The sequence below is a fragment of the Cricetulus griseus genome, chromosome X, assembly GCF_003668045.3.
Source record: "Cricetulus griseus strain 17A/GY chromosome X, alternate assembly CriGri-PICRH-1.0, whole genome shotgun sequence".
NCBI classification, from domain to species: domain Eukaryota; kingdom Metazoa; phylum Chordata; class Mammalia; order Rodentia; family Cricetidae; genus Cricetulus; species Cricetulus griseus.
Window position 1 is genome coordinate 30,437,784 of NC_048604.1, and position 13,033 is coordinate 30,450,816.

Consider the following 13,033-nt stretch of genomic DNA (forward strand, 5'->3'; position numbering starts at 1 on the left):
CTACCCAGTATTGATGAAAGTTAAGAGGAAAAGAAACCACTATTTTTGTTTTTGTTATTTTATCTTCTACTTTTTTTCACCACACTTAGCCATTTGGATCATGCTCAGACAAACTGGAAAATGTGGCTGCACGTGTGAGTCATATTTTAACTAAACTTCAGGAAAGACCAGACTATGTAGTTTTAGCATGAAATATTTCAAAAAATGTAGATGTACATTTCTAAACACTCATGTGATGCATAATCTTTAAAGAGCTTACTTACCCGTGTCTTTTTCAGTGCTCAGGCTCCCTCTGTTTGTAGGTGAAACAAAGCCACATGGAAACTCATCCCTGGATGCCTATAACAGATTATGATGCCTGAGTCATTTAACCAATTTTTAAACTAGTACAAGAGATCCGAATTAGATTACACCCTGATTTTAAACAAAGGTCACTGTGAAAGTTACATCAGGTACTATTAGTATTTAAATGGCATGTTAAAAAAATTGGCTGCTAGCATCCTGTAGTAATCATAACCTCTGACCAAGTGATATAATTAGATGGCTGCAATTGGTATAATCTAAACATTGTTCAGTTCTCTTCCTTGGAACCAGAGACAATGCTAGAAGTTGAAGTGTAACAAAAGTCTCCAAGTGCATATGAACTGCAAAGGAAATAACAAATAGTGAAACATTTCCAAATATCAATATCAAATTGTGGAATGAACATGAACTAATGTGTGAAGAAAGATCAAATGTGATACCCACGGAGATTACATCCACACGCCACTCATTAACACAATCAAGTGTTACATACAAGAAAGCCACTAGGCAAGTTTAAAAAGTGGCTTTTCTATCTGGTGATGATGCATGCCAGTAACCCTAGCACTCAGGACACTGAATCGGGATAATTGTTCCAAGTCAGCCTGGACTAAAGTAATAGTGAGACCCTGTCTCAGAAAACAAGCAAATGGAACTGGAGCAATGGCTCAGCAATTAATAGTGCCTAATTGCTCTTGACCAGAATTCAGTTCCCAGCACCCATGTTGACTGCCCATAACTCCAGCTCCAGGATATCTGACACTCTTTTCTGGTCTCCAAAGGCACCTGCACTCATGCACAAACCCACACTCTGACACATGCATAAACATATAATTAAAAAATGAAAATAAAATTCTGTCCTTAACTGATCTTTAAAAAGCTCTTTCTCAGGAACTTAGGAGCGTTTTTCAAAATTAGCAGGGGCATTTTAGAGGGAAAACATTTTTCCAGATTATATGTAAAGCAGAGTTCAGCCTGTGACCCAACGATAATGATTATGAAAAGTACACAGATGATCTAGGACCATTCAGAACATGAAGAGGGACAGAAGCTACCATTTACACTGAGTCAACATGTATAAAGCATACAATTTGGGCACCATATTTTTTGAGGTAGTATCTTTCTCTACAGCCCAGGCTTGCCTCCAATTTGCATCATCTCGCCCTATCCTTTCAAGTGTTGGTACCTGGCCTGACATCGTTGTTTTAATAGGACCACTGGCAAATGGGAGAGTATCCAGAAGAATTAACCAAGAAAATAAATGGTTTGGAATAACAAATGACAAAAGGTATTTGGCCTGGAGAAAAATTTAGAAGGCATATGTGGAAACAAATTATGAAGGTGGAAACAAATATTTTACAGGTCTCTAGAGGGCAAAACTAGGAGCAATTAACAGAAACGCTTTTAGGTCTAAGGTTGGGGAGGAATATTTTAATCATTGCAAGAGCAAAGGTTGATATGACAAACAGAAATCCAGTCATCTTTTAAGTGCATTAAGGCACTAAGGAGAATAGAAAGAAAGCTTACCCGACTGTAATAAACTAAAAGGGACTTGCCCAGAAATACTAAGTAGAGACTGCCAAGGATAGGGAGAAGCGAAGGAATCTTAACCCTTGGTGTCTGATGCTCTGGAAGTGAAGATGCTTCCATCTTGTTCTCCAGATGAATAAAAACACTGAAGTGTGTCAATTACCAGCAAAATTTAAAGAACAAAATAGAAACAGGGCATTTGTGGTATTCTTTTGGACCTTGTCATTCAAAATGTAGCCTGTGAACTAGACAGAGGCAGCCAAAGCTTTGAGACACATGAGCTCTGAATCTCAGCCTAGGGCCTACTGAATTAAGACCTTCGTTCCAAACATCCCCACATTGCTGTTTGAGAAGGACTGCTCTAGGAAGAGCAGGAGAAATGTAAAACACACCAAAAAGGAAATGCTTACAATGGAGATCATATAGCAGGTGACCTCAAATTGCATTGGGTAAAACATGATGTAACTCAAAACAGAAATGCATTAACACTTACAGAATTAGGCATGGCTGCACAGGAATACAAAGTATCTCGGCCTGCCAGTCGCTGTATATTTTCCAAGAGCAGTCCGACAAATGGGAGGTACAACTGTGCTATTTTGGCCTGCTGGTTCTGAAAAATGGCAAAACTTTGATAAATATGTATGTATGTATGTATGTATGTATGTATGTATGTATGTATATCAAATATATGGAATTGGCCCCATACACCAGATTAAAGGAATAAAAGTGAGCAAATGGCTACAAAATTTACAGGCATGAGTCTTATAAGTAATTATCTAAGAACTTTGTTGCTGTTTGGAGTTATTCATAATACAAAGTCCAGTGACAGCTTTCAAACATGACCACATAAAGGAAAAGGTTGTTTGCAACATCAGTATTTGTGTTATTTATAATTTGGCAAAGATACCACAAACTACAATAAAATAATTTCTATCATAAAATGAAGGAATCAATTTACTTTCAGACAGAAATCATGAAAAAACAACTGGCAATATTTCCAAATAAAAAAATCTTGGCAACTAAAAAACACAACAGATGAAAAATTGTAGAAACAAATCCACCTGTAAATTAGCTTTTCAAATTAATTATAATAACAAATTATATCATATTTTTTCTCTTTCTCTGAGGAGTGGATGCGGAGTGGGAAGGAGGGAGGCAGGGAGGTGGGAGAAGGGGAGGAAGGAGGAACTGGGGTTGGTATGTGAAATGAAAAAAATTTTAATAAAAAACAATTAAAAAATTAAAGGATGTATTATCAAACATGAAATATTATATTTCGTTGAGTTACTCAATACCAGAGAAATAACTTAGGGTTAATCCAAATCCATTCAATTTGTAGTTTAATTTTCCATGCCCTTAAATTGCAATGTTAATGACATTTAAATACATATTTAAAGTAGTAGCAGACAGCAACCAGATCTATGGTCACACAAAAACAGTGTTAAATGTATGTAATATTTACAGCCACATCCATGACTACTGGCAGTAAAATACTATCATAACATCTTTTTAGTATAAAAAACTTTCATATTATATATTTTATACATGATATGCTTAACATGTCTTATTAAACAAATATCAATATCATATTAATTTAGGGATATGTGTATATATTTAAGGACATTAAAGTATTTGACAGGATATTCATGGTACAACTCTATATGATGTTTTATATGTGTGTGTATGTGTGTGTCTATGAGAACACAGATGCCCTCGGAGGCTAGAAGTGTGGGATTCCCCCTGACACTGAAATTACAGGTGGTTTTAAGCTGCCAGAGTAGGTATTGGGAACCAAACTATAACCATTTACAAGAGAAACAAGCAGTCTTAACTCCTGACCCATCTCTCCAGTCCCTGTGGGGCTTTTCAAAAATCTAATTAGTTTATTTAGCAAATCATGAGAGAGTTTTATTGGCCCAAATATTTATACTAAATATAAGAAAAATACACAAAGCAACCTAATCTCATTTCATTGTCACATGAACATAGATATTTATATATGCTAATTCAAAAATATGGTTTGAGCCAGCAGCAGGGGTGTACACCTTTAATCCTAGCATTCAGGAGGCAGAGGCAGGCAGATCTCTGCGAGTTCAAGGCCAGCCTGATCTATGGAGCTAGTTTCAGGACAACCAAGGCTATACTGAGAAACCGTGGTACAGAATATGTTCACTCCATCATGCAGGATAGTGGCTTGTTCCCTATCCAGGATCAAAATATTAAAAAATGATTTGGGAAAATGTTTTTCTTCAAGGTATTGCATGGTATTTAAAACATTTTAATGGCCTGAAATGGGAAAAATATTATTCATAAAAATACCTTTTCATTAATATTCATACTTTGTTCCCCACTGTAAACATCATCTTGAATGAAAAATCTTAGGAAAATTTTCATAGTGTGTTCCCAAGAATTGTATAGACATCCTTACCTTGTGCTGGTATCTAGTATCAAAGGCATGTTTAATCAAAAGGTTCTTTATGACAGAGATAGCTGTATATCTGATCTCATAATTGTCTTGCAGAGCAATGGCGGTTTCCCGTAGAAGCAGACCAACCAAGAAGTGATGCTTGCAATACTCATCTGATAAACTGTATTCAAGATTGGAATCTGCAGTACAATAAAATGTGTAACTTTTAATAAAAACACAAAATTTATTATTAGACAATTAAAATACTGTAATCATCATTTAATCACATGTGGTCATGCTAGCAAGAACTATACTTATTATCATTAATCAATCTGAGCAATTCATCTGCAGTATAGAATGAGCATGCAAAATTTTTACTAAATAAGGACTCCTAATTAGGGATAAATGATTGTTTTAATGATTATTTCAGTCAGCAAAAAAATCATGAAGATACTTTCTCCCCTAAATTATTCCAAGTCTTAGTACTCTTACAACAGAGCCTAGAATGAGGTAATTCTATATTTTGTAATCTTTTAACACATTTCCTTATATCTTGAAGAGATTTCATTTCAACTCTAGGCTCAACTTTCTGGAATAATGATTGACTTCCTTACCCATTTATATTTATAAAGTGGGAAAGAAGACAAACTAGACAACTTCACCATCCCAACAATAGTACTGATTGTTGCAGTAATCATTACATTTGGCCCGAATATTCATAGTAGATACAATGAGAACACAAAAAGCCACCACACCTCACATCAATTCATCATCACACCTCACATCAATTCATCATCACATAAATACAGATCTTCCATTTCATAAAATCACCACTGCAAACTGCACCTTTCACTCCTTTTTCGATCTTTTGATTTCCATTAAATCCTACACATTAATTCTATGGTTGAGATTTGCCTTACAATAACTCAAAGGAGGCTGGGATCAAATTTAGTAATTTCTGTAGTAGATTATATTTTCATCTATTTTTAAAAAGGCAAAAAAGCTGAAGAAAATGCCTTTCATTTCTTTTTTTTCTTTTGGTCAATTCAGAATTTAATACAAAGCAGTATATCCAGTTTGGATCTTGAACTGTTACAAATTGTCCAATTTAATTCTAAATCCTGATACCCTGCCCACTCCTTTTCCATAACTTCCTCATCACTATCAAAAATATGGGGGGTGGTTCTGTGAACCACAAATGCTCTCAACTTAGTCATTGGGTGGTTAGACAGTGGTACTATGGTCTTGAAATGTTTCTCCAGTTTTACTGGCTATAATTTCACCACTTCTACAACCACTAGCCCTGAGTAGAGACTCCCTAAAGACCAAGCGTATGACTCTCCTGCATTGTCATGCTCTTGTCAATTCCAATCACTTTCTAGATACAAGGATAGCATTGAATAACCAAGGTGGACTTATCTGGGTAGATTTGCAAATGACAATTGATTTTTTGCTTCAGTGACTTGAATAAATCCAATTTGGTGTTTTCAACCAAACCTTCAAGACTGTGACCTAGTAGCCATTCAACAGGGTGACAGAGAAAGCAGCAAGCCTGAGAGAAGTGACAAACACTTAAAACAGATACTCAGCCCATCCCTTGTCCCCAAGCTGCATTGCAGCAGAGGAACTTGCTTTCTAAGGGAAACTGGACTCCAGATGACACTGAAGCTTATTTTAAGACTAACAAGCAATTGCCTTTAAGATTTTTGGGAACAAGAAATTAAAGGCTCACTTTGGCTAGGGAGGATTTGAAAAGCAAACAAAGCCCCCATTCATCTTGGCCATTCATCAAATCAATTGTGTTTAAACACAGCATACTACTTTAGAGTGAACCGAGTTAAACCTACCTACTGAAGTCAAACGGTCCACCGCAAATGAAAAAAAATCTAATTAATATATGAAAAGAAAAGGGACAAATAAAAAACATAATAACATAAGAATAGTGCTACACAACAAAGAAGCATTCAATAAAATTAGCAATGGAGATTAAAACTGAGGCATTTCATAAATTTAGTACATATGAGTTATCATTTTACATTTTATATTTATTTTTGATGCTTTCAACTGAAATACATTCACATACTTTTCATTTAGTCTTAAATTTCAATATGCTATTATTATAGAAAATTTTACTAGTGTCTGACATCTGTGTGTTAACAACAATATATGTAACATATTCATTTTTTTTCCATGCTAAGACTATTGCCACTGATAAAATGAAGGAAATGCAGAATGCCATTAATGAGCCTCTCTTCAGATAGCAACGATTCTCAAGTTACCTTCAAGTTAACTGGTCTTATCAGAAAACATTAAGCTATACTAGTGCTATCCCAAAAGGGAAAACAATTCCAAATAATGGAATATACAAATACATACCTTGAACTCTCTGTAGCTTAGGTTTTGCAAATGCCATTGGCAAGTTCAGAGGAATGTAATGTTCATGATTGCAGATTGTTTGGAGAAATTCAAACTTGTATTCGGCAAGAACCTAAATGGTAAATTATATATCATCTCATTTCATAGGCATTTCTTTGATGATTGAGAAAATATCTTTAATTTCCCAACGTTAAGTGTCTTTCAAAGTATACTTGCAGGTGCAATCTGCACAGGAAAGGGTTAACAGAACCAGTGCAAGAATGGTGAATTTTAAGGGCCTGTTGCAACACTGATTCTGGCTGGCATCTGAGAAAAGGGATTTTAACATGTTCCCTATGTGATAAGGTTATGTTCTTGGTGCCAGTGTGCTAGGCCCTTTGTACAAACAATGTGATTTATGGTGAACACCTGTTTTGCTTTCCTTTCTGAGAGTCTAGAGTTTTGTTCTGCTTCAAGACAAAACCAGTTCTCCAGTAAGAACTGTGGGACGTGAGTATACTCCTGTATGTATGAACATTCATGGCATGAGCACAGGCATGTCAAAGATCCCTGTGACTGTGACCCGTAAGAATGAAACAGCCTTCGCTGAGTCAGGCTCAGGGAAATGGCAAGACCATCCCCTGGCCATAGTAGAGAGTAGAGAGGTTGACAGTGTGCCTTCACAAGAGGAAGAAAGCATGGGAGGCTTACACGGGCATCACCAAGACTACACTTGATGTCTTCCCTTCTCTCTCTCTCTCTCTCTCTCTCTCTCTCTCTCTCTCTCTCTCTCTCTCTCTCTCTCTCTCTCTTTCTTTTTGGTTTCTTTAAGACAGGGTTTCTCTGTGTGGCTTTAGAGCCTGTCCTGAATCTCACTCTGTAGACCAGGCTGGCCTCGAACTCACAGAGATCCGACAGTCTCTGCCTCCCCAGTGCTGGGATTCAAGGCGTGCACCACCACCACCCAACATCTTTTCCTTTCTTAATCCTGCTGTGTATCCATATCCTATCGCTCCAATGAATGCTTGTCAGAATTACTACTATATATTGAATCCTGTTTAGGAAATTGTTGAATCTGTGGGTGGTCTTGGGGACCCCTCCAAACACTATTCAATGGCCCTTGCTTTTGACAATACTCAAAGTACAAATGAAAAGAGCAGTTCTGAATCCATCAGAAGAGAATATAACTGTCACCTTTGACCTCATGCTGTAATGTCCAATATCTACTACAACTGTGTCCTTAGAACTTACCTTAGGATCTTTGGGGCTAAATCCCGATATATAGTCATTTATCAAATTGAAAACAAATCCTCTATCCATTAACGTCAAGCAGCGCTATTAAAACAAAGAGGGAAGGTTAGTTATGTAATCGAAGAGTCTCTTAGCATAACTTTAAATAATTTTAAAATTTCCTCTACACAAAGGGCATAGCATTTTTACAGACAATATGAGAATAGCTATCAGAGTTTTGGATGACCTTAAAGAAAAAAAGCAAATTAACAATGGAATCAAGACTTAAAGGCCTCACCTGTGTAATTTTCAAAGTAAGATACACACATAAATACATACCCACATATAACAAAAAGTAAAAAATTAGCATCTTTTGTAAATTTAGGGATTTCTGACATCTCTCAAACAAAAGAACCTCACTAAGCTAAGCTAACAATTTTTATGTATATGCATTACCCCGTGATGACAACAGCAAACGGGTACCTTTAGTTCAAAAGCTGAAAACTTTGGGTGTGAGAAATGGTTCAGTGCCTTTAATCCCAGTACACGGGAGGCAGAGGCAGGCAGATCTCTGTGAGTTCGAAGCCAGCCTGGTCTCCAGAGCGAGTGCCAGGACAGGCCCCAAAGCTACACAGAGAAACCCTGTCTCGAAAAACAAAACAAAAACAAAACAAAACAAAACAAAAAAGGAATGCCAGCCTAGCTTGCTCCAGGTTCAGTGGGAGACACTGTTGCAAAGGAATATGGAAGTAACTGAGAGATATGCTGCTCCAGACTTAGGGCGGGCACACACACACACACACACACACACACACACACACACCACAGAGAAAGTCACAAACCCAAAAGCCAATTAGACTAGAAAAGTAATTTATATGCATAACAATGTGAGGGATATGATGAAGACTGGTGGGACAACGACTGCCCCACTTAACAGTAATCTATTTAAAATGTATTTAATCCAACCAGTGGTGGTGCACGCCTTTAACCCCAGCACTCAGGAGGCAGAGGTATCTTCAACATGCTCTGGTTGCCTTTAACTCACCTTTAGGAAGCTGGCCAGGCTATAATTGACATTTCGGGACTCATCAGGAATCTCTGCATAGCGAATGGTCACATGGGGAATTATTGCAAGAAGGAGCGAATGTAGGACATGATGATAAGCCTCAGGAAATCTCTGGCCCCTGGGAAGCTTCCATACAGACAGAAAAAGAGTCACAGTTTGAAAAGGTCCAAGTAAAGCAACTGCCATTTTATGTTTAAATATGTGCCATCATGGAAGTGGCTTCCAACTCAAGTATAACTTTTCTCTCAACTGAAAATGACTGCATAAGTTGTTCAGAGTATGCTTTGTTCTTGACCCTAACCTTATAGGAACTACAGGAGTCTCCAATAGCATAAGTGCCTCAAGTTATGATTAGGCAGAGTATGGGTTACTACAGCCCAACTCTGGAATCCCCACTCCTGGGATGCAGGCACATCTCTGCTTTTTATTTTATTTTATTTTTTTCTGGAACACGGATATAAGCATGTGTCACAGTTTCAGTCAACTTACTCCATGAAAGTTCTAAGAGATGGATTTTTATTTTATTTCAAACGCCTGGACATTATGATTTCTATAATGAAGACGTCTTTGTATGGGTTGGGTGTTTCTAATTGAAAAATCTCAAATCTGAAGAGCTCTTAAACCTGAAATTTTTCGAGACTTGACTCGACACTACCAGTGGAAAATTCCACACCCGATGTTATGTGACTGGTTGAAGTCAAAACACAGGTGCAAATATAAAAGAAAACATAAAATTATCTTCAGGCTATGTGTATAAAGTATTCGTGACACCCGAATGAGCCTCAGGTTTAGACATGTATCCTGTACCAAAGATGCCTATCTCATTATGTATATGTAAATAGTCCAAACTTTGAAAAAATCTGAAACCTTTCTGGTTCTAAGCATTTCAGATCGGGAGTTCTCAACATGGATCCTTAAAACAAAACTGAAAAACAAATAAGAGTGGTCTGTGACACTGCTCGGTGGTAAAATACTTGCTCCTGAGAGGGGCCTGTGAGGCTTCTCGGTGGTAAAATGCTCGCTCTGCAGACCTGGTGATCTGAGTTTGACATATAGAACCCACATGTAGTGGGTTCCACACATGCACTGTAGCTCACATGGGGTCCCACCCATACATCATACACATGTAACAACAACGATGATGATGAAGAGGAAGAAGATTAAAATACAAAAAACAAATAAATGTACATACCACATTTCAGAACTATATCTAATTGCATAAAGTTCTTTTCAAATTTAATATATACTTTATTCCTTTCTAATAGAAGGAATATGTCTGATTTGCTAGTTTTTCTAGTTGAATCTTTTCAACAAGCTTTTATTTTTACAAAATATTTTGTTGTACTTATATGTGTGTATGTGTGTAGGGTGCTTGCAGAGGCCAAAGAGTGTGTCATATCCTCTGAAGTTGGAGTGACAGGTGGTTTGGAGTTGCCTGGCATGGGCACTAGGAACCACACTTGGGTCCTCTGAAAGACTAGCAAGTACTAAGCCATCTCTCCAGCTCCACAACACTGACATTTTTAAATCGCAAAATATGACAGACTTAGAAGACCCCCCCATGGAAGGCCTTACTCTCCCTGGGGAGCAGAAATGATTTGGGATAGGTAGGGCATTAGTGGGGGGCAAGGGAAGAGGGGAGGGAGAGGGAACTAGGATTGACATGTAAAACAATCTTGTTTCTAATTTAAATAAAAATGGAGAAAAATAAAATAAAATAAAAAGAAATGCAAAACTTCAAAGGCAATGCCTTCTGTATATAAATGACTGTAGGATGTTACTATAGTTATTATTTCTACCTACATAGGAGATGCTGCATATTAAACAGATTTATGCAAAACACCCATTGTTTCTATAAATAACATTGGAAAAGTTAAGGGCAAGAATCGTTTAGAATAAAAGGGGATTTATATATTACTGCTATGTGTAAAGTTATCTTTATATATGTTACATGTTTTTCTTATAAGTGTGTAAAATTACCATTTATCAATTAAAATAAGCCTAAAGTGGTAGCTCAGCTCTATAATCCAAGCACTTAAGAGGCTGAGCATGGATTTCAGACCAGCCTGGACCATGGGCTATCTGAAACATACTTACTTCCTTAATTAATTGAGAAATTATTGTTGAGCTTACTTACCTTAATTTTATTCTCTTCCAACAAGTATGTGGCCATGGACTTTGCAATTATTTCAAAGAAAAACCATGAGTACTGAAAAACAAACACATGAGCCTTAACTATTACCCAAATACTTGAAGCTTTGAAAAATTTGACAAATCAATAGAGATCTTGTCTCTGAGGTCTGATAACATTTTTGAGTGATCTCAATTCACCATCAAGGTCTCACAGAATACTTCTGAAGTGTTTCAGACTAAAAAAAAAAGCAGCACTGCAATTGCAAGGCCAACTGGCCACATGCAATGGGAGAATGGGAAGGTTTGCTTCATGGGATGGGATTATTTTACTACAGACATTGTTTTGGAATGTCATGATTGGTGATAAAAGCAAACTACCTTTTAGTATTTTTATTACTTCTTTTAGATTCTCTACAGTGAATGTTTTAAAAGTTTTATTAGCATACATTAATCACATATTAAATGGATTTATTGACATGTATATAATATATTTTGATCATACTCACCCCATTGCCCTCTCTTGTCCCTCATCCCTTCCCTCTTGCTCCCTTTCCCAAATACATCAATACATCAGATAATACATCTTATTGCTGCCTATATTTGGTTTGGATAATCATCTTTGGCTGTGGTCCAATACTGGTACACCATACATGACCTATATGGCTGCCCATATCATGTAATTTGAAGGCTAGCATCAAGTCTCTAGCCAACACATCCTCAGGCCCATAATTCTATCACCAATTAAAAAAATAGTAAAAATAATGTGAATAATAGTTACTGTTTATGAGTGTCTACTGCCAACCAGCAATATTGTCAAATATTTCCACTTAGGCATGAGGTAATAGTGGCCCAGAGCTGGGAAATAGGTAGCCTGAGATCCACAACTATACACCGGAACCAATACAAGATTCTGCCTCATCTGAAATGTATTTTTTAATTGAGGGTAAGGGGTGTATAGGGACGGTAAACAGGGCTCTGTGAAGGATACATGTGCAATGCACTAGAATGAAGGAGGGTACAGAGCAAAAAGGGTAAAAAATGAGAATTAAAACAAAAGGTCACCAACAAGTATGTGGAGGCTGTTTTTGTTTCCAGTTGTGTCTTCCATCCTTACCTTTAGAAGTTTATTTATGGCCAAGAAATCTGCAGACTGTTTCAATATTGCTATCATGGTAGTAGCCAGGGTTTCATGTATCAGCTGGGCCTGAAGAGTGTTTGGTTTTTCAGGTCTGAAGCTATACTGCAAATAGAACCAAACGAACTTTCAGATACAACTGTCCAGAGAAACAGGCAAATCACCCAGCAAGAAAGATTTACTCCACAAACCTTTATAAAGGATCTTAAGTAGCTATCCAAGCCTTCTTCATGGCACTTTGACACAATGTGTAAGAGAACCCTGAAATGACATTAACGACAGTCAGGAGGTCATGCTTCAACTCATTACAACAGTGTGACTATCAGATAAGAGTGAGTTTTCTCACAAAGAACCAAATCAAAACAACAAAATATTTGGGACAACAAAAGCGTGTAACAGAAGAGGTGACAGGAGCTTAGATCTACAAGATTCTGGTGTCTAACATACTTAGAGCCTTTTAGAATGTACTTCCTGGTTCAAAAGGATACTTTATTTTGGCAGCCCGGATGTTTCGTCTCCTTTCTAAATCCGGGTATTCACTTAAAGTATGGGCATAGCCCCATGTTGTAAAAGAGCTCAAGAAAGTAAATACTGAAATCCCTTCCAGCGAAGATAAAAGGAACAGCAAAGAAAGATCAAGTGGCTGGGTGTGCTGGTGCATACCTGTGATCCCAGCACTTGTGAAGACAAGGCAGGAGGATTACCATGAGTCTGAGTCCTGTCTGGGCTACAGTCTCCACAAAACAAAAACCAAAGAAACAAGCAAAAGACAACATGAAAACTGTCAAGGGGCAAAGGAGAGACAGGGCAGGTAAAATGACATGAAAGTTGGAGGTAAAGTACAGAGCCAAGCCATTCCTCTCACACCAGCAAGCAT

At 37.3% G+C, this 13,033-nt stretch overlaps 1 protein-coding gene across 2 annotated transcripts in view; it reads right to left on the reverse strand.

Annotated features, from left to right (window-relative positions):
- Dock11 (dedicator of cytokinesis 11) overlaps positions 1–13,033 on the reverse strand; it is a 185,553-nt gene that overhangs the window by 62,514 nt on the left and 110,006 nt on the right. Inside the window, exons 25-34 of one of the 2 annotated variants that reach the window (XM_027431983.2) lie at positions 12,348–12,417; positions 12,136–12,261; positions 11,026–11,097; positions 8,868–9,014; positions 7,844–7,927; positions 6,614–6,725; positions 6,085–6,123; positions 4,259–4,437; positions 2,324–2,440; positions 264–339 (exon numbers count right to left, since the gene is read on the reverse strand). In XM_027431983.2, coding sequence (XP_027287784.1) covers positions 264–339; positions 2,324–2,440; positions 4,259–4,437; positions 6,085–6,123; positions 6,614–6,725; positions 7,844–7,927; positions 8,868–9,014; positions 11,026–11,097; positions 12,136–12,261; positions 12,348–12,417 — 1,022 coding nt within the window. The remainder of the gene's footprint in view (positions 1–263; positions 340–2,323; positions 2,441–4,258; positions 4,438–6,084; positions 6,124–6,613; positions 6,726–7,843; positions 7,928–8,867; positions 9,015–11,025; positions 11,098–12,135; positions 12,262–12,347; positions 12,418–13,033) is intronic. The other variant, XM_027431984.2, reaches the window with a different exon arrangement.